Source organism: Chroicocephalus ridibundus, chromosome 20 (genome assembly GCF_963924245.1).
Source record: "Chroicocephalus ridibundus chromosome 20, bChrRid1.1, whole genome shotgun sequence".
NCBI classification, from domain to species: Eukaryota; Metazoa; Chordata; class Aves; order Charadriiformes; family Laridae; genus Chroicocephalus; species Chroicocephalus ridibundus.
The window spans coordinates 5,023,236-5,044,883 of NC_086303.1; the positions used below are offsets into that span (position 1 = coordinate 5,023,236).

The 21,648-nt window shown below is 56.8% G+C and overlaps 1 protein-coding gene across 9 annotated transcripts in view; it reads right to left on the bottom strand.

Moving 5' to 3' along the window:
- The window catches only part of BLACAT1 (BLACAT1 overlapping LEMD1 locus), a 35,949-nt gene that overhangs the window by 7,323 nt on the left and 6,978 nt on the right, over nucleotides 1-21,648 (bottom strand). For 5 of the 9 annotated variants that reach the window (XM_063356419.1, XM_063356418.1, XM_063356421.1 and 2 more), the window contains exons 1-2: nucleotides 17,991-18,724; nucleotides 228-431 (exon numbers count right to left, since the gene is read on the bottom strand). In XM_063356419.1, coding sequence (XP_063212489.1) covers nucleotides 290-391 — 102 coding nt within the window. In that variant the 5' untranslated portion in view covers nucleotides 392-431; nucleotides 17,991-18,724 and the 3' untranslated portion in view covers nucleotides 228-289. Of the gene's footprint in view, nucleotides 1-227; nucleotides 432-3,963; nucleotides 3,985-10,510; nucleotides 10,643-16,917; nucleotides 17,953-17,990; nucleotides 20,999-21,648 lie in introns of those variants that run through there. The other 4 variants (XM_063356423.1, XM_063356425.1, XM_063356422.1 and 1 more) reach the window with 4 other exon arrangements.

A 21,648-nucleotide genomic window follows, 5' to 3' on the forward strand; every position in this document is an offset into this window, starting at 1 on the left:
CTCTCCCCAGCCCGTTGCTGCTATTGATGAGCAAAACCATTGCTCGGCCCCGGGGGCCATCTTCCCCTGCCCCATCCCAGGCACGTCAGCTCGGCCGAGCAGCCCCCCAGCACCCTGAGACACCCCGGGACAGCGCAGGCAGAGGGTGATGCTCCGGGGAGAGCTGGTCCTTGGAAAGGTGAGAAGAAAAGAGGCAGCAAATGTCCCCCCTGGCAGTCCTGGCATACCGAGGGGAAGGGGATGGGGTCCCGAGGCACGGCTTGGCGCGACGCACACACGAGTCTGCTCCTCACACTGCCGTCTCCTGCTCCGCACTGGACTCTTCTTTCTTCCTCTTCATCTTGCAGAAGCCATGGAGCCCGCAGAAGCAAGCGAAGGTGAACTGGGGCATCACCTGGAGCAGGAGAGGCTTGGGAGCACCCCCGGGGGACCTGGATGGGGACAGAGAGAGGAGTCAGGGCGGGTTCTGTGGGTGCACGGGGGATGCACGGGCAGGACGGAGGGCGTAGGACAGATCCCCCAAAATCACAAAACTGGAACATCTCCCTTCCCCCTCCTTCCCCGCATCCGAGCCCCCCCAGCCACGGACTCCCAAATTCCCCACCCAGCGAAAGACGAGGAGATTAAAATTCCCCCCTCCCCAAGCCCCTCTCCTCAAAAGCAGGGAACAATCGGGACAGACGGGGGACAGCTTGCCGCGCCTGACGCGGCCGGGGAGGTGAGGTGCCCTGGGAGCAGAGGCAGCACCAGCGGTTACGGCACAATGAGGCGCAGCTGAGAGCGGAGTTCACTCCCTTTGTGTCCCTTTCCAATGGATAAAATAATGCCCCAAAGCACAGCCCACATTATGGCCCAACAGCTGCAAAATGTAATTATGCAAATGAAAGGCTGCTTTTAAAAAAAAAAAAAAATAACAAATACTCGCAGAAATACTATCTGAAGCGAAACCTTCATTTTCTCCCTACTTTAATTTTTAGCTTTTGTGCAATTTGCAGATGACCAGCTCTGATCTTGCCCCAGAAGAGGCGGTGCTGGTGCTCAAAGGGAGCCATGCCCAGCCCGCGCAGCACCGCGCTGCCCAGCAAGCCACAACATCAGCACCACAACTGTCCCTCCTGCAGCCATGCAGGGACCAGAGGGACCACAGCACCCACTGCCTGGGGCTCCCTGCAGAGCCTTGACTCGGCGTCTGTTCCCTGTCAGCACCAGTGCAGACAGGGACCATCCCAAGGCCTCAGTTTACCCATCTGTGAAATGGGCACAATGCTCAAGCTGTCCAAGGACTAAGAGCAAACCCCAGTGTATGAGGCACTGTCACCTCCTGAGGCTCACAACTGACAGTAGGGAGCAAAGAGTGACACCCCCCAACAGGCAGGCACTGCTGAGAGCCCCCAGCCCGCTGCCTGCAGCCAGCAACCCTGGCAGAGTTTGGAGCAGCCCTAATTCACAGCAGGGGCAGCTAGGAGAAAATTAACCCCAGGGAAAAAAGCCAAAGCAGGTGGGGCCCATGGACCCCCATTTCTCTTCCCCAGCGGTGATGCTGCAGGGGGGTGATGCCACATCCCTGCCTTTCTTCTTTCCCCCTTTCCAAGGGGCCCAGCTGCAGCACAAAGCGACCGGCAGCAGCGAGAACCATCCCATTTAATTCACTTCTGCCGCAGCCCCCCCTCCCCAGCCATCTGGGTACCTGTCTAGTAGCTCCCAAATTAAATAAGGCTACCTCTGGAGCTCACAAATAATGACAACAGGCTCTTTAATGAGTCTCCCATTCTGAATGGCTTCTCAGCATAGCGGCAGGTCTCCGCGTCTCTCTTTGTGCTGCTGCTTTTTGTTACCAGCCGGAGAATGGGATTTTGGAGGGAAGGGCTGGTGCGGAGGGGCTGCGTGGGGGCCAGCCTGCTGGGGTGGGGGGCTGCTCACCTCCCCTGCGCCCTCCCGGCTCCGCACAGCTCTGTCGGGGAGGGGACAACGGGGAGGGAGAAGAAACCCCTGGGAGCCAGGACCCCGGTTTGGGACGCTGGGTCTCATCCGGCACTGCCAAACCCCGATATGTAGAATTATAGAATCCTCATAGGTTGGAAAAGACCTTTAAGATCAAGTCCACCCATTAGCCCAGCACTGCCAAGCCCACCACCAAACCATGTCCCACGGCAAACACCTTCCTCGCCCGTGCAGGGCTCCCACCCAGCGCCATCCCCGCTGATTAACGCTCTCCCTATTAACCAGGCAAACGCCGCTCCAGACCTCCCAGGCAGCCTGAGCTGAGCAGCCCTCCGGCCCCGCAGGTGCCCGTCCCCGCTGCCCCGTGCCACCCCGCGTCCCCGGCCCATCCGTCCCCCCCTTGCAGACACAAAGCCGCCCCGAGAGCCTGGGCGGTCCGGCTGGGACCCCAGCGTCCATTAGGGAGCTATTGATATATTTAGAGGAGCTTGTAACGCGGAGGCTTTTCAGGCTGACCCTCTGCCTCCCATTCAGGCAGCAGACAATGATGAATGAGCCCCGGAGAATAGAGGCAGCCCAGCTGAGGCTGACGCTCCTGTTCTTCTTGAAAAGGTAGAAAAAGGATCCTGAAGGAGCAAGGAATAATTAAAAAATAAATGAACTGGCTTGGGCAGTGATGACAGAAGCCCTGCCTGATTTGCAAGGGCTGGGCATGCTTCACAGACCCGCGCTGCCCTTTCTATTCAAGGGAGAAGATCCTTTGGATAAAACTCCACTGCAGCAGAGAAAATGCGAGGAGCATTAAAAATGTAAAGCTAGAGAATTCTCTTTAGTCAACTGCATAACCCCAGGCCGTGTTTGTCACTGTCACAGTGATGAATTGGGAGCTGTCTGAAATCAGCATGCTCACTTTAATAATGTCACTTTCCCTGAGCCCTAAAAAATGTCTTTCTGAACCAGCTGGACGGAGTCTATTCCTTAGCCCAGCAATTACCCGTTTCCCTGGGCTTTGCTGGGCAGCTGGAACGGGCCAGCTTCGGGAAGGGAGGTGCAGGCAGGGCGCAGGCAAGGCGCAGGCAGGGCGCAGCACAGCCTTGCTGCAGGCACAGGCTGGGGCTACCAGGTGACACCGATGGCCACCGGACCCGGGGAAGGGATGCTGAGGCACCAGGAGCTCTGGCTTCGTCTGGTTTTCTTACTCTGCCCCAGCTTTACTCTTTCTGAGCAACGCCGTTAAATTAACTTTTAGCTACTTGGTTGGAAAAAACAACATTCAGTTTTGCATTTTAAAACCCTGAATTTCAAAGCTGCCTTTTGCCGCCAGCATGTCGGGGTTTGTTTTTTGGGTTGGTTTTTTTTTTTTCCTGGGAAATGGGATCATTTGCAATGGAAATTGGTCCCGTATTTTTGCAGCGAACCGACTGGAATTAAATCATTTGTAATGAAATGTAGGAAAGCTCCCAGAAATTTAATTTTGTTTGCCTTTCATGGTAGCTAGTCCGTCCACCTCTACAGCCAAGCTTTGCAGGAGTGACTGATGATTTGGGGATCACCAGCCTGGTTTTCTAAAATCTGCTGAGCAGCCACCCTCAGAAAAGTCCCCCGAGAAGCACCCGGGGCCGCAGTGGGACTCGCGGAGACTCACTTCTGCAGCACGGCAGCTCCCTGCACGGAGGGATCCTTGCCTGGAACTTTCAGTCCTTTCTTTTTGAAGCATCAGAGATGCAGGTCCCACATCCCCAGGGCTCGCTGAGGGGACACAACACCTTTCCCACACTCCTTATCCCCCTCCTCCTCCTCACAGCCACAGGATCCATCCAATTTAGCTATTTTTCAGCCAAGTTTCCAAAACCATTATTTCCTAGAGATGCTTTTTTTTTTCCCCCCCTCCCACAAACCTTGGACATCTCACTGCTTACAACCAGACCTAAGATAAAACCAGCTTCAAAGCCGTTTCTATAATGAGCAGCAGTGCATGAGAAACCCAACAACAGAGGAGACGAGACCGGGATAAAAACTAACCTGAAAAGAAGCACCATCCCTTTAAGGAGAGATAATGAACGGAGAAGCTGTTGCTTGGCATGTTTGCAGAGAATCGCTAATTAAAACATCGCTTCTGTAAAGTATGCTGATCCCATTGATTCTTCCCCCCACACAGTTAATTTGCTGCTAGGAAGGCAAAGTCGCAAGGGTCCTCATTATAAAAATTTCACTGGCTGCAGCTAATGGTTGTAATTAATAGGTGCAATAAATTTCAAATGGGCAGCCAGGGTGTTCATTAGCTGTGGGCTGACTCAGCACCGGTGGCCTCACCAGTTACTAAATAACCCATTTCCAAGCAGACGGGAGGAGGAAGGTGCTCTGTGGCACAACCGGCGCATCCGTAATTCCCCGCCGAGAGCAGAGCTGAATAAATAATTCCCGGCAAGTCCCGGATTTGTCTCTTTATGTCTTGGTGGTGAATTGTCCGTGCAGACCTCCTCCAGCTCTCGGCCGGCTAACCGGGGTCAGGTTTTCTCAAAAGTGCTGCCGCAGCCAAGTGACCTGGATTTCATGGGGGATCAGCACTCGAGGAACTGAACTCTCTGATGGGAAGGGCGGGTAAATACCCACGGATAGTATCACGTAGCCAGGCACGGATCAAACCCCGGGGAAGCCCTTCAGGTCTGCCTGGTGGAGATGTGGGCTGCAGCGTGATTTTTAATGCCCTGGTCCCGCTGTGGGCATCCTGCGTGAGGGCTGAGCTTTAAAACCTCCCCGGGCTCCCGCTGAGCATCGTCCCCTCCATAGGAGATCCCATTCCCGCAGCCCCGTGCCTGCACCAACCCTCCCAGGGGCCACCAGCGAGGCGCCGAGCATCCCACTGTGTCCCGTCAGGGCTGGGTCCTGTCACAGCTTTGATTAAAAACCCCAACTTTTCAGTTCATTGTCATCTGGCTGTAATTAAAATATTAATAATTGGCACTCTCTCCCCGAGTTCCCTCCTGGGACCAGCATCCGTGGGGCTGAGAACCCGGCAGGAAGCTCTTCCCGTGTACCATCATCGCTGCACGGGGGCAAACCCCACGCTGAGCCCTGCGTGGGCAGCAGCGGGCCGCGACCCCAGCCCGAGCGCTGGGATGTGGGATGGAATCCCCGCTCGCCCCGGTGGTATTCGGGAGCTGGTGCCCCGTGCCCGAGCCGGGTCTCCCTAACATCCCTGGAAGCCAAAATGACGGCTGCTGCCACCAGGGATGTCCAGGGGTCGACACGGCTCCATGGGGGCTGTGTCGGGGCATGCGGCTGCCATTTCCCCTCCCTGCAGGGCAGCGCGGGACAAGCCTGTGCCTCACCCTCCGGCAGCCTGGGGATACGGGAACTCCACACCCAGCTCCCAGAGGAAGCCTGGGACGGTGGATGCCTCATTCATAAATGGCAGTTATTATCTGTAATTAGTGGCTTGTCCTGCTCTGCACATTCGCTCCCGGGAAGGACCAGGGAGTGCTGGAGGGGTCTGACTGCTCCAGCATCTTCCTTTTCCCGGTGCTTTTGGAGACGGAGCTCCCCAGGGGTGCCTTTGCAGCGGCTCTCCTTCGCACTCCGTTGTCTGGACCAGGGATGGGATTTCAGTCACTGCCTTTTTAAAAATAGGTGCGTGCCCGAGTTCTCTAAGATGCTTTGAAAACGCCAACCTCATCTACTGTTTTGTTTAATGCTGTGAATGTTTAATGTTTAATGCACGGCAGCCGAGGGTTTTTGCTTTGCCCGGCCCCGGCGGTGGGCAGTAATCGGGGCTGCGGGCAGAGGCTGCGCTAATTGAAAGGTGACAGGAGCTGCTGCTGGGAGCTGGATGCCAGACAGGCTGAGAGCTCACCTGGTGCTGGCAGCATCTCCTCTCCGCGATGGATCTTTTCCAGGGGTCCCTGCCAATGCCTTCTGCACAGCAGGGCTCTCAGTGAAACACTTGTCCCGTGCGCGTCCCCCCCCCCCACCGCCCGCAGGCCCCGAGGAGCAAACAGACTGAAAGCCACCGGTCAAATCTCACTGCTAAAGCCCTTGCGCATTGCCAGGGGGTACGTGGAGCTGGACAAACACGGGCAAGAAAGAAAGAGATATGGCAGAAAGTCACCAGCCCTGGCTCCTGACCACTAGCCACCCCAACCGAGGCGCCCGCTCGGTTTCCTCCTGTCCCAGCTGCTCCTGGACACAGCACCGCAGAAACACAGTTGGTCGTGCTGCCTCCGTTTCTTCCCTGCTTAATGCCTGCCTTGCTAAAAGAAAAATCAATAGCGTAAAGGGTAGTGAGAGCAAGTCTCAGGGGTGGAGTATCTCGCCGGCACAGTGCAGACAGGCTGCCAATAATCCTGCTCTGAGCCGCTTTGCCCAACGGCCACCGAAATATTAATGGGGGCTGCTGCCACTCCAGCGCGGGTGTTTGCATCCCTCCGTGGTCTCTCGCCAAGGGGCAGTTGCCTCTCAGGGATGGGGTCATCCCCAGCACCAGCATCCCTGCTCCCCCATAGTTTTCCCCCCCGGTGCTTGCAGCGATGCCGGGGGCTTTGCCGGGGGGCTCGGGGCCGTGCCCGCCTCGGGGAGCTGCCGCGGCACAGCATCCACTAACCCACCGCAACCATCCAGAGAGGATTTTGCTCATTGCTCCCCCGACACAACACCGTGGGTTGCAACAAAGCGAATGGCAAAAAAACGGGCCCCCTCGTGTATTTTTGGTTAATTTGCCCTGCTCTCCCCTGCTCGGCGGTTCATGGCACCCTGGATCCGAGCTCCCCGTCCCCGGGGTGGGAGCAGCGGGGCCAGGCCATGCGTGTCCGCCGCAGGGACGGGCCCTGCTCAGTGTGAATGGCTCGGGGCGACCATTGTCATGGGTGAATTTTCTGAATGAGCAAATCCTCATTAAAAAATAATTAAAACAGCCTGGTGAGATTGGCTTAATTCCTCTCATTTTGACTGATGGTGTTTAGTTTTGATGATTTATGTGCCACAGCCTTGCCAGCTCTCATGCTTTCATTGTTGGAACTCACAGGATTTCATGATTTTCTTCCTCCACACCTCCTTGAGTCATGGGATTACAGCTGAATCTCAGCTTTCTCTTTTTTTTTTCAATGACTTATTTTTAAAGATGCATTCCAGGCTGGTGAAATAAACTTGAAAGCCTGACACCTAATGACTCAAAGCTCAGGAAGTGAGAAAAAAAAAGAACAGAGAAATTGCTCGTTTCCTGCTTGGGGAGGGTGGTTTGTAATCCCCTGACATTGTTCGGGTGCCGACGGAGGTGGTGGGGTCTACAATGGTGGGGTCTGCGGTGGTGGGATCTGTGGTGATGGGGGTCTGTGGTGGTGGGGTCTACAATGGTGGGCTCTGCGGTGATGGGATCTGTGGTGGTGGGCTCTGCAGTGGTGGGCTCTGCGGTGATGGGGTCTGTGATGGTGGGGTCTATGGTGATGGGGGTCTGTGGTGGTGGGCTCTGCAGCGGTGGGCTCTGCGGTGATGGGGTCTGTGATGGTGGGGTCTGTGGTGATGGGGGTCTGTGGTGGTGGGGGTCTGTGGTGGTGGGGGTCTGTGGTGGTGGGGTCTGCAGTGATGGGCCGTGCAGCAGAGCCCTCGTCTCTCACCCCATCCAGCCCAGCTCTGCCAGGCTGCCATGCTCACAGACATTGCCTTTGCTCATTTAAAAAGTGCCAATTTGCCAAGTCCCTCTGTACAATTAAACCTGTCCTTCTCACGTGCTCCCCACCGCCGCCTCCCCTCCAACGTCCCAGTGGCACCAGGACTCATGGGCGCTGCAGGGACGGGTCCTGCCTGGCACAACCTGGGTTGCTCCAGGTCCTGCACAACCTGCTGGGTCCACAGCATTCCTGGAAGGGGCATGGCGTGGTGGGGAGATGGGGCTGAGGGCCCTTGGGCTTTTCTCAACACCCTGCAAGCCCCTGCTCGGGAGAGCCGACAGCAGCAGAAAGGGCTCCTGCCATCACCTGCAGCTGCTTCGGTGCCGGGTCAAGGCAATGGCCGCAGCCCTTGGAAATGTCCTTGGTTCCCCGCCTGATGCTTTTGTTCTGCGGGGCTGCAGGTGGGGATGCTTTGAACCGTGTGAGAAAAGCTCGCTGCCAAAGAAAAGCTGCTCCCGCCGCCTTCGCAGCCCCCTTCGCCAGCACCCGGCGCCGCCGAGCGCCCTTTCAGCTCTGAATGGGGACGACGGCGCCTGAAAGGCCATGCCCCCCGCCATCCCCGTCCCTCTTTGTCTCTCCCTCTGCTCACCACCCCCTGCCCCATCCGTCTTGCTAAGGCCCTGCAAGGCTTCAATGCCCCCTTTCACTTGTTATTTGTTACCAAATAAATATGGGTGATTAAAAAGGGATCAGGAGTCCGTGCGGTTTGCAGAGGTGCCTGGAAGGTGGAGTCCCTCCTCTGTGTAGCCAATGGCTTTTCGCCCTACATGAGTTAGGAAAAGCAATCACATAGGAATAAAAAGCCATAGACCACAGCAGAGGGCTTACCCAGGATAAGCCAGCGGTCTTTGGGGAGAGAAAAGGGAAAAGGGAAAGGAGGGGGGAGAAAAAGAATTAACCCCTCTAAGTTGTCCTCCCTGCCCGTGCCCAGCTGGGAGCACGACCCGCTCCATCCCTGCACAGGGACCACAGCCCCCCAGCTCGACTCTACAAAAATAGGGGAGTCTCCCACCCAAAACACCCCTCAGCACCGCAGGGTGGTTACTCCCGGTTTACTCCTGGGTGGGGAAGGAGAGACCCAAACCTGCCATGTCCATCCCCTCAGCAGTAACCTGCCGGCGCGGTGGCCCGACCCTGGGAGGAGGACCCAGCACCCTGCCTTTCCTCCTCCGAACAGTAACGAACTGTGTTTGCAGGGACAACAGTCTCTTGCAGCAGAGGTGATGCTTAAGAGACAACATGCCATAGCCTGAATCAATGGCAGCATGCCCAAGGCACAGGCAATAGAGTGGTTTATTTGCCCTCTCCTGCTGTCCCGGCCACAGCTCCACCTGATCTCTGACAGTAAGATGGCGTTCCCCGTCACATCCTTTTGCGCTGCTTTTAAGGAGCCCAATAAACCCGACAAACCTTGGGTTATAAACCAGGTAGTCGCTCTGGTTGCAAAGGGAGCAGCACAAATTTACGCCGGCAGACCAAGCGTCCCTTTCTGCAGAGGACCACCTCGCTCTTCGGCAGCCGCTTCCCTCCCCGCAGCCCGGGAGCCCACGGAGTAAATCCCTTCTGCAAGCAAGGGGGGAAAGCTCACTCCTCGGGGTAGAGCTGTTCCCTCGCCTGTGGCTGTTTTGAAAATCTGACCCTTCGGGCCACCAAGAGACTTGCCCACAGTCACGGAGTCGCCCAGCGGCAGAACTGGGAACGGAAAACCTTCCCTCGACCCCGTGGCCCCGGCAGCTCACCTGGGGATGCTGAGCAGCGAGAGGTGCATCCAACAGACCCGCCTTTGTCGGCTGAGACAAAGGGCTAAAGAAAGGTCTGGCTGCAAACCCGCCTCCCGCCCGCTTCCCCCGCTGCTGCCTTCCCCTGCCGACTTTTCGGGGGGAGCCTCCATCTCCGTACCCACAAAAGAGGCATCTCAGGACAAGGTGAGCCGCTCCAGCAGCTCCTCCGAGAGCCGGAGACAGATGTTATCCTTTAGCAAAAGCCTCTGCACGTCCCCGCACCTGGGGGGGCTCCTCCGGTGGCACCAAAACCGCCCAGGTTCTCCCTGGGAAAGCGCTGGCCTCTGCCTTTATTCTCTTCCCCTGCCAGGACGCCGGCTCGTTCAGCAACAGTGACTGCTAATTGCCAGGAGCTGATGAGGTCAGCTCTGCTATTGAGTCTAGGAAACTCCCTTTCTTGTTGCCCTAGCAAGAATCCTTGGGAAATTCAATGTTTCTAAAACTATACAGCAACCAGGTTTGGAAGTAGGAAGGATTTCGCACCCTGCGGTTGGTAGTAGCAGCGAGCATGGCTTTGACCTACAAACCAAACTTCTGAAGCATGCGGGTAGCTCTGAACTGGCGTTTTCCCAAGGTCTTCTCTCTTTTAACTCCCATATACGAAGGGCAAGGAAAAAAGGCCACCGTGTGCCCCACCTTCTGGCACAGCCACACTCCCTTCCCAGCCCCTTCACTCCGCAGGACGCTGTGCCCGCGGGCAGCCCGACACACCGAGCTCTGCAGGAGCATCGTTTGGCCCCAGCAGATGCCCCGGTGCGTGCCCGTGGGTGCTGCACGCACACCAGGAGCCCCACGAGGGTCTCTGCCCCCTAGCCCCGTCACCAAACCCACCCCCTGGTCCCGGGGGTGCACTAAGGAGCCAACCCCAGTGAATCGCACGTTCAAAGGGTAAATCTGTTGAGCCGAACTCAGTGGCTCTTTGGGATATGGCCCTGTGGCTCTACTTTGGCACCTGAGACCTTCCCAAGGAGGCTGCACCCGCCGCAGGGCAGCTCCGGTGCCAGGCTGCTCTCCCCAGCATGGGAGCACGAGGGCACGTGCCCGTCCGAGAGCCACCAGCCCCACACCGCGCCGCAGGGACCCGAGGACAGCCCGGAGCCGCCGGCCGAGCGCGTCTGACCTCACCTTTGGCAGCGCGGCGTCCTCTCCGCGGGAAGGGCACCATGCCAGCCGGCAATGGGCCTTGGGACGGCAGCCACCACGCCATCGCCCGCACCGTCCCCTCCTCCCCGCGCCACCCTGGCCCCCGCCAGCAAAAAAACCCAGGTGCCGCAGGGATGCTTGGCCCAGCGCTGCCCCCACCGCCTCCGAGCCCCAGTTGGCTACTGGGAAGGGGGTCTTATTTTTGAAGCCCCGACCCCTCCCTTGGTGGCTGCTCCCGCTGCTGTCGCCGCGTCCCCGCCGAAGCCTCGCTGCGCGGTCGCATACTTGAAATGGTTGTGCACCGAGGGGCCGGAGCGGAGGGAGGGAGCGGGGGTCAGGTATTTCTCCATCCCCGGCTCCGGAGAGCCGGTAACAAAGGCGCTATTGAACTGCAGCCTCTCTGGTCTGTGAAGCAGAAACCTCTTGTATCTACTTCACTGCCTTTGATCTAACTCCCCCAGTGGGATGTATATTACTCATGTCCTGCTGCTCGGGTACTGCTGCCAGAGTGGGACGGGGGGGACAAGTCCCCGCTCGTCACCCCGGGTTTGGGAAGCGCCGGGCAGAGGCACCCAGCGCCCGCCTCCGCTGCTGTCCTTCCCCATCGCCCCTCGGTCCCTCCACTCCGTCCCCCCAACCCCGCCACCCTCCCAGACCCCAAACTTTGGGGGATATGTGCGGGCGCCCAGCGCTCAGCCGAGTGTAGAGGCGGGAGGAGCAGGGCTCTGCGCCTCGCATTCCTCTTCTGTAATTAAAGCCGGTGCGCTGGGTGGAGGGGGAATTTCCCAAAGGGTTTTACTGGCGTCTGGACAAGGGTCAGACAATGAGAACATTTGACCGGGTGCCCAAATCCGCTGTATCTTGGATACGCTCAAAGCCTCCCCCGTGCTGTTGGTCCCAGACGCGGGTTTGCCGGAGGTGGGGGCTGTTTGGGCAGGTTGGGGAAGGCGGGCGGCAGCTTGGGGACTCTCTCACCCCACAGCCTTAGCCCCAGCCAGGCTGCCCCAAAAGGGCAACAGCTTGAGCAGCACCAACTTGCTCTGAAACCTTGTCCCCACTGGGATCCCCCAGAAAATCCAGGGTAAAGGCACCAAACGCACCTTAGAGACTCACAGCGCTTGGAGCGGTGCATTAAAAAGTACTTTGCTGCCATCAGCAAGGTACCTGCCGCGCTCCCTCAGGAGCCAGGGGCACTCGGGGCTTCCTCTGGTTTTGCCAGTCCCAGGAGGGCACTGGGATGCTGTGACAACCTGGCTGGAAATCATCCCAGCTACCCAAAAGCACTCGAGTGCTTTTGGAAATCTCATTCTCCTGCCTTTCCAGCTGGTTCGCAGAAAACCCTGCGCTCGGCAGCTCCCACCGGCACCCAGAGAGGCACGCGCCGGCATCACCTTTGGAGCAGGCAGGTCCCTGCGGTGCCTGAATGACAGTCCCCAAAGTGAGAGTGCCCAAAACTACAGCACATGGAGAAGCCTCCCTGCTGCCGAGGGCTCTCAGCGCTGCTTCCCCTTCTCCCAGGGCTCATCCCCTCCTTCCCCAGCTCCCTGCCCGTGTCTCAGGTGCGGGGAGAGCTCAGACATGCACAGAGCGTCCCCGGGGCTGCCTCCATCCCCGCTGCAAGGTGGAGGGAAATAATACACACCCCACAACTGAAACGGAAAGGATGGATGGACAGATGGACGGGTAGATACTCCAGACCAGAGACCAGCCAAGCTGGGTACACCTAAAGAATTTTGTTTCCCACAGAGATCCGCACTAGTTGCGGCCCAAGAAGGCGCAATCAGCCTTTTTTTAGGGGGTCATCTGCAGTTCCCCCTGCCCCGGTCCCTCTCTGCCCAGCCACAGGCTGGCTCGTGCCCCAGGGCAGGGCATGCAGGACCCAACTCTTGTTTAGTTTTTAAGCATTAACTATTAGAACTTGGGGAGCAGTTGAAGTCAGAGTTGGACAACGATCCATTTTCAAGCTGTCTTGACAACTGGCTCCAGCACAGCAAGATTAGATCTACTAATCACATTTATAAGGCGCCCAGGATCATGAATTGGGTATTCGGAGAATATTTGTCATTGTAACAATGTCATTTCCCAGCCTTCAGCGTGCATTACCTTGTCCTCCAAGTCGTTATGGTTGGACTTTTTTTTGCTTTATAGAAACATCTACTCGGGGAAGAGGAGGCTCAAAAGCATTTGTTGTATCGATGCTCTGTACAGCTAAAGGCGCACGCTGTCTGTCACTTGTACGTCCCATGGATAGGGTAATACGGGGGTTATTTATGGATTTTAATCAGCCTTTCTCGTCACCTGATTTTGTATTGATAGCTGCTTTCACAAAACAGATACAACCCGAATCTTTCCAGAAGGCTATATAAGTCCCCCAGCTCCTGCAGGCAATGAAAAGGGAGGGCAGGTAAGCCGAGCGACACCCCGGATCAGGCAGCGCATCCTCAATGGTGAGCTCAGGAAAGGAAGGCAGCTCTGCCTCCCCATCGCTCCCCACCGCAGGCGGCCCAGGGTGAGACCACACCGTCGACAGCACCATCCAGAGACGTGTTCCACAAACCCGCGTTCGCAGCACCAGCAGCCATCGCAGCATCCCAGCCTGTGCGCAGCGGCTGCCGCCAGCGCTGCAGCAGCGCGTTAAGGAGAGACCAGACGGAGCCCAGGCTCCCTGCTCGGGACGCGCTGGCAGCCACGGAAAAAATCCACAGGCTCAGGAAGGGCCAAAATAGTCCTAATTTTGCAGGTGCGCACGCAATCGTGCGCATCTTCCAAAACACAGAACACAGCGTAAAACTGGTCTGATCTGTTTTAAGGAGAGAAAAGAAATCCTTTCATTTTCGGCTACTTTTGCGCTTTGATTTATGCCCCCAGGGATGCTCAGGCCACCCCTCTCCAGAACAGCAGACACGGCTGGTGCAGCCTCCCCCCGACACCCGGAAGCCCACGAGATGGGTTTTCCCCTTCCAGCGGGTACCAGTGCTCCAGGGCCTGGCTTTCCCTAACTCAGGGAAGTGTACAGGAAAACGGGGATGGCGAGATGCCGAGGGAGATGGAGCTGGGCTCCGGCTGTCCTGGCACAGCTCATCCCAGAACCAGGCTCCTGCGGGACTGACTGGCTTTTCCATGGGTGCCTGAGGTTGCTTTGGAGAACAGAAATATTCTTGCTGGCACGGGCAAGTTTGAGCCAGGAGGAATATTCTGCAAATCCAGTTAGTTTGTACCAGTCGGCTTTGGGTACAAAACCAGCTCTGAGAAGTCGCAGCTGTTCCTTCCCGCTTTGCCATTTGGAACAGCGTGCCACTTCAGCGCTCCTTCCTTCTTACCAAAAGTACGTGGTTTTTAGGTGACTGGAAATGGAATGAAAGGTTTTTCTCTGGGTGAAACAAAATGTTCTCCAACCCTAGATGATTTTTTTTTCCCCCCCTCGGCTTGCTGAAAAGAGTTAGATTAAATTCCTTTTGGCTTGACCCCTCGGAGCTTCTTGTGCTCCGCAGACCGATAAATCCGTCCTCAGCAGAGGCCGAGCTGCCCTTGGCGGGGCACGTCTGGCCATGGGACTCCAAGACTTGTGTGTCCCAGGTCACAGCCCATACGAGCCTGCGGAACCCCAAAGCTCAGTCCCACTGCACCCCTCGGAGCGCTGCTGTCTCCTCCGGCTTTTTTCAAGGCGGAGGGATGAGAGAGGCAGCGAGGGAAGGGGCGAGATAACGACCCAGATCTGTTCCTGCAAACCAGCCATCAATTCGCCACACAGCCCATTAAGAGAGGGCAAACGCAACTCGGGAATCCAGGTAAGTCACTCGCTAACAAGATCCTCCCGGGCCTTTTAGCACATTCTTGGTCACAGATATTTCAGCTCCCGCAGCCCCAGCTGTAATTAAGTCTGGGCTGCGAGGCAGGAGACGCCGCAGCAGCCGAGGGGGGGGAATTTGTCTCGGTTTGCCCGAGCAGCGCGCAGGGCTGGTGAGGGCTGGTGTCCCCAAGGCGGGGGCTGCAGCCCGAGCATCCCGCGCGGGGCAGGGGCTGGTCCCTCGCTGTGGGGCGAGCGCTGCTCCCCTCGGGTCTGCGGCAACTTGGACTTGGTAAAGGAGGGAGAGGGAAAGCACCCGGCTGACGGGGACGGTTCAGTGATCAGAAGCTACTAGAGCAGAGGGAACAAAGAGATGGAGGAATTCGAGGGAGAAGGTGAGGAAGAGCCCTGTGGGGGTGCAGGGGCACTTTGTCCAGAGGTGGAAAGCGAATGCAGGATAACCATCAGCTCCGCACCAGCGTGGCCCCTTCGACTCCCCTGGGGAGCCACTTCCCTGGGCTCAAACCCGCCTCAGGTGACTCCAGTGACTTCAGGGACATCGCCCTGCCCACAAGCTTGGGAAGAAAAGAGCACAACCCGTCTCCCACCATCATAAATGAGGGCTGAATTCACTGCTGACAGGCGGTGCTGGGGGAAGCAGACCCGCTAAGGTGCCCTTCCCCTCCCCTTGCAGACCAGACCCCAAACGCCCTTTGCATGTGGCTGCACCATCACACACACAAGCTCAAACAGTTCCATAAAGCCACAGACCCGGTTCCCTGCTGGGACAGGAGCAGAGACAGCCGCCAGCACCTAGCTGGAGTTCACACTACAGCTTTGCACCACGTTTGAAGAAGGTTTAACCACCCATATCCACTGAGGCCCCTCTTCCTCACCAGCAGGGGGGATTTGCACAGGCACGACCAAGAGAAATCGCAACCTCCTTCACCAACCCCGCTGCCCCACACTGAACTGACCTCCCCCGACCCCCCTGACTTAACCTGTGCATGCAACGGAGGATTCCTGGCAGACATTCCCATCTGGTCTGTCCTCTGCAGCCCTGTCTGGCTGCAATGCAGGACACCACTGTGCTCCCCACTGGGGATTCCCCTCGGGATGCACAGGTGAGGCCAGTGGGACAAGGAGCGGTGGCAGATGAAGGCAGGGATGCTGGTAGAGCTGTGGGGGTGGTCCTCCCCACCTGCCCCCACAGATGCTCCTCATTGCCGGCTAGAGAGGATTAGCCACAGCTGGGGTGACTGGGGTGGAATTGGGATGGGTTGATGGTCTACCCACGTGGGAGCTGCCGTTGTGCGCCTGTGTGCGTGCAAGGCAGAGGGGTGGTTGAGCCTCACGCAGCTATTCACGCCCTCCCGGGGTTTGGTGAACTATACCCAGGCACCAAGAGCTCAAGCTTCCTCTTGCTTTGGGCTCTGCAGGGTCTCTGCCATGGTGGCGCTGAGCTGGCAGCCCACGGAAGATCTCCCAAAAGCCGAGCTGGGGCTGACCCCGGCCCGTGGGCTCTTCTCTGCCGTCGTCAGCAGCTCGGTGCAACAGGCGGCGTGGCAGGGCAGTGCGCCCCGCGAGTGGGGAATGTGGGGCATCCACAGCACATGGATTAGCCCCTGGAGAGGGAGCGGTGGCGGCCATGCCTAGGGGCAGGTTTGGACGGCTTGAGTGGCGGGGTTTGGGGAGCATCGTGGATGGATGCATCCTCCGTGACGGGTCCAAGGTGATGCAGACGTGAGATATTTGTGTTTCGTCTGCTGCTGGCCCTGTTGTTCACTGTTACCAGAGATTTGTCATGTTCTGCTGACAAGTTACCGGGGTCTCGTGACATAATGTGACACCTATTAGCATGAGGAGAAATTCTGGTGGAGAAAGTGTCTCTTTTCCACTTTGGAGACCTTTCCTCCATTGCTCACCCTGCTGGAAAGGGCACCAGGGTCCCACCGCTCCCTCCCAAGGGACAACCACACCTGGGGGGAAGGCGAACCCCACGGGGAGACCCACAAGCGCAGTGTGAAGGTGCCCCAAGCCTGTGCCCGAGCCTGTTCTCTCTGCCCGGAGCCGTCCCAGCCCCGGTCCCACCCTGCCCTGCTCCTGAAGGGCTGTCACCGCTCCCTGGGGACACACAGACGTCTGCAGAAACCAGGAGGGGACATCCCTCGGATGCCTCCGGGCAGCCCCAGCCCGCTCCTCGGAGGGGTTCTCGGGGGGCTCTGCCACCCTCCCCTCTCCTCGCCATCGCTGAGGCTTCCAGCAGAGAAAAATTATTATTCTCCTTAATGGGCTATCGCAGTCCAGACAGGCGAGTGCACCCAGGCACTACACACACAGACACACAGAAGCTGTGTACGCCGGTACCCAAATCCCTGCACAAGCCATTGGGAACTGTTTGGTCTCCCCAGCCCCCGCCAGCCCCCATCACCAGAGTCCCTTTGGTTTCTGTACCCCAGCATGTCCGAAATAACGGCAGGAATCAAACGACACCGAAATCAAGACAATTCCTATCTCAAAGTAATTAATTTCCTTTCCCCTCGCTGACATCACCATGCAGGTTAATACACGCACCGCTTCCCTTATCTTTCCTGGGGATTACCTCATCGGAGAGCACCCGGAGAGCCTCCCTCCCCGCTGTGCCGAGTGCCAGCGCTGCTGGTGGAGCTGCAAGTTTGCAGCCGGAGGAAGGATTGCTCAACTGCGGTTCCACCAGCACACCCAGCTCTTCCCACCGCACCGGCACCCCGCGCCGTTTTCGTGCAGGATTCAATGACATTCAGCAAAGCACAAGCGCAAACAAATCTGCTCTTCGCCCTTCGGTTCACGCTCGGAAAGAAAAATACTCTTCTGCACCAGGCAGAGTTTCTCTTTGCCCGCAATCGGGGGCTCGTGCACGGATTTTATACAACACGTTACAAACAATGCAAAAGTGTTTGCACACACACAGACATACCCAGTCCCACACAAACCCCCCCACTTCACGTCTGGTACCTAAGCAAGACAGAAAACTTATCATATATGTACATAAACTTATATTCGCACACAGGAACACTCACGCAAGTGCACACCTCGTACTGAAATCCAACAGTTAAAGAGCTGACGTGCAATTTAGCTGATAAGTACGTTAACATGCGTGGCATGTAATTGTGTGTCAACCTGCGTAATGTGAATACACGGGAATATATATATATACACACACATCTTCACAAACATCCATATATTGATGAATTTTGACTATTTGGTGGTTATTCTCACCTCGAACAAAGAGAATTCATTTTTTTCCCAGCTAATCACATACATATTAACAAGAATATAACTACTGCAAGCAAATGCCACACGGCAACACAGTGCGAACAGATGTAAATACATATATATTCGCATAGACATACATAAACACATTCTCAACATGCACAATAAACAGATGAAGGACTTGAATTTCTTTGGGAAAAAAATACGCGGGCGCTGCCCGCGGAGTTTAAGTCCCGGGGGGATGTGTGCGGGTAACGCGCGCACAGGGGAGCTGGGGGATGCAGGTGCCTGTGTGCGGTTTCGTGTGCTCCTTACAAACGCCCATCGTTCCCCGAGCGCGCAGCACCCACCGCTATTCTCACACACACAACTGCTCCAGGCAAGACTTCAAACAAAGAAAGAAAGAGAAAAATGCCGTCTTACTTTTTTTTTTTTTTGCTCCTTTTTTTTTTTTCTTTTTTTTTTTTTTCCCCCCTCCTCTCTCCTCCCCGCCGCCTCAATCGCGGGACTTCCGCGGGACCGCGATTCTTTTGCTGGCGATTGCGAAAAAGCAACTTCACACGCCGCCGAGCGCTGCGCACCGCCGTGCGGAGTGGAAGAAGAGCTTCGCCGGCAGGGAAGAGAAGGAACAAAAGCCCAGCAACGCCAGAGCGGCGCAGAATAGGTGCCTTCCGAATTGTGAAGGGGATTGTGTGGCTGCGTGTGTGGTTGCGGGGCGGGCGGAGGCGGGTGGAAGGGGCGATGGGGAGAGGCCTCCCTCCCACGCCGGCTGGGGACGGCCGCCCGCAACCCCAATCTGAGGTTAGTGCATAAATTATCTCCCGTCTCTCCCACTCTCCCCATTGGGTCGCGGAGCCCTCGCACACGGCTGCATCCCCGCCGCTCCGCTCCCCCGACAGCTCCCCCTTCCCCGCACAGCCCACCCGCGGATGCCCCGGTACCCACGGCCCCCTGCCTGCCCCCCGCCCGGGGCAGGGATGCCGGTTCTCCCCATCTCTCTCGTTCGTCTCTCTCCCGCTTTCTCCTTTTCGGCTTTGTCTCCGGCCCCGTCTCCCAGCCAGGCAGACACAAAAGAGCCTCTGACCTGGGAGGAGAAAGACCCGTTTCCAGTAAAAAAACCCAAGCCACCACCACCCGAGCGCGCCGGTGGGTGCTTTCAGCAAGCAGGGAAATTAAAAATAGCTGGTATAGCTCAAAATCGGAGGCAGCATTCCTTCCCTAATGGGTGCAATTAGCAGAGTGAGGAGGGAAGCGTGTTTCCCTGGCTATTCCCTGCATCTCTCCGTGTCTCCGAGCCGCCAGCCTGCCTCTGCTCTTCCGTGGGCTTTTGGGAAACGGCATTTTTCCACTTCCAGGAGCTGCCGGGGCAGGAGCTGTGCTTGGATGCAGCTATCGACATGCACTTCAGCTGCCTTAAGCTCTCCCTCCACCTCCGTCTCAAAATAGAAGGGTTCAGACAGGATTAAATCCCCAAACACACATCCCGAGTCCTCTGGGGCTTGCAGAAGGAGAGACAAGTCAGATTTGGGACCTTTTTTTCCCCTGCTCATTGCTATCCATCCGCTTGAGCTCTCATAAATCCCGAGCTGTCAGTGTAACAGGGGGTGATTCAGCGGGGATTTAGCCAGGCTTTGGACCCGCGGAGCGAGCCAGATCCTCCTCCCATGGCAGGGACCGACCCGACACGAGCCCGGCATTACCTCACTCTGCGCCGGGACACGGGGCGATGGGCTGCTCTCCCATGGGGAGCCGGGAGGTCCCTTGCAGGGGACGAGGACCCTCTGTGCTCTCTGGGCTGTGTGTAGTTCTCTCAGCAGCCCCATAAATCCAAATTCCGACCGGGATTAGCCTAACCATTAATTTTGGCTGTATCAGTCTGGGTGAGAGCAGCGGGCGCCTGCGATGGGATAAGGATGAGGATGCGCCCCATGCACCCGCCCCCCAAAAAGGGAAGGGGCAGCAGAAGTCCCGTGGGAGGGGAGCGCTCTGGGAGGTGTGTTGGGCAGCTCATTAACTGATGGGCCTAATGACCTGCTGGGCTGGGTTGTCTGCACGAGCCGGAGGAGGAGCAGAAGCATCTGGACCAGGCGACACGTTAGATGTGGGCACGGGGCTGCGAGTCCAGCCGTGCTGCCGGGCTGCGGCAGGCCAGGGAGGACTGCGCCGTCTCTCAGCATCTGCTCGGCTCTGACATTGTGCTCACTTGGGCTTTTTTTTAATTGTCTTGATGTCCCTCATTTGCATAATCCCCATAATGCAGCGCAGCAGGACTTTTGCTCTGAGCTAATAAATAGACGACAAAAATAAATGTGTCATGTAAGATTTGCTTCCATTTCTTGCCTTTGTGAGCGAGCTATCACCACGAAATGATGCTCGCGGGGCTGATCTCGCAGGAACTGTCAGCCTGGTCTGCCATAAGCAGCGATGTTCGCTTTGCCCGTGGTACACAACTTTGCCAGATGTTAGGCTGAAGCCGTGAGCTGGGAGCAGGAGGTAAAGGCGGCTGTGAAAGGTGAGGATGTGCTCCTTGATGCCTGGGGTTTGCCCCACATCGGCCCTCCAAAGCTATTCCCCAAAAATCACCCCAAAAGCGGGCCGGCAAAGGGCTGGTGGAAGGCCCGCAGACCGCAAAACGGTTCATCGTTGGGCTCGTAGCGTGTTCGCATCCAGTAACAGCCAGGCAGGTACCTGGGGTGTCTTATTTTTAGACGTATTTTCTTCAAAATTCTGAGGCACTGTGGTTTCCCCTCCTCCCTAATGCTGCGGCCAGCTCGCGATGGAGCTGCACCTTTAATGAAAGCAGCTCCCTTAGCTGAGAAAAAGAGTAATCTCTCTGCCCTGAATAGCCAAGGGAACTCCTGAGGCTGGAAAGGCACCACGTGTTTGCTACAGGACAATTTCCCTCTCAGTCATCCAAGAATTTATTTATCACCTCAAAGAAGTTGGCTGGATGGTGCACGGGGCATTGATGGGAACACCAGAGATCCCACCTCAAAAACAGGCCGAAAGTTTTAAAACAGAGGCTGCAATTAATCACTGGGGCTCTGTATCCCTGGAAATCTTCGCTCCAGAGTTTTCTGAGGCTGGAGCTCAGCTGGAAGCGGGGGAGCCGCTGGGCGTCACCCCCGCCTTGGCTCAGACCAGAGGATCCCTTCTGAACGCTGGGTCTGCGAAGCGATGGGGATCCGGTGGAAGGTAGCGGTGAGACTCGTTGGGTTTCTGAAGATGTGGTAGGAGATAGTTACTTTGCAGAGGGTGCTGGCAGCTCTGGAGATCGTATCTCGTGCATTACAGCACTTGGTATATTTTTTTTCTTCCCGCAGCTCTGTGATTCTGGAGGATTCTCAGCTCTTATATAAAAATGGTCTAGCGTTTCCAACTGTGTTGTTTGTTGAGAAAAGCCTGAAAAAACTAATCCTAAAGGGTAAAAGCTAAAAGAGAAATAAAGACCTGATAATATATGAGCTTTCTTTTTTTTTTTTCTTTTAAAGCCTTGACCAATTTTAAATCATTTTTATGACTGCACATAACTGCCTTCTGGCATGCGAATGCTTGAGCCTGGTGTTACCATAAAGATGGATTCACGACTGCTGGTCAGTGGAAGAAAAAGTACTGCCTGCGGTTTCCAAAACGCTGTGAAAGGAGCTCATCAACCTCATAGAACTGCCCTTAATTGACATTTAACAGGTCCCGGGATGAGTTTGCAGCAAACTGGGCTGGCAACCGGGCACCCGGGGCAACTGGCCTGCCTCGGCCGCGGCAGCAGCCCTGAGGAGGAGACACACGTGCAGATGGGTGCTCACAGGTAGGCAAAGGCAGGGGGCGAAGAACAAGAAACAGGGGATGAAAGCAGAGGAGGAGGGAGAGGTGAGCTGTGGCGTGAGGCTGGGTCATGACTCCGGCTGTGGTGAGCCCCAGCGGGAGAGATTTCCACCGCGGGCGGCCGAGATCTGCAACAAGTTCCTCTCCCAGCTCGTCCCAGCAGCCAGGTCTGCACCCCAAATGGTCTGGACCAGGCTCAGCTGCCTCCCAGCACGACCGTCACGTCCACCTCCCGGTACCTGCTGAGACGATGGGGTGC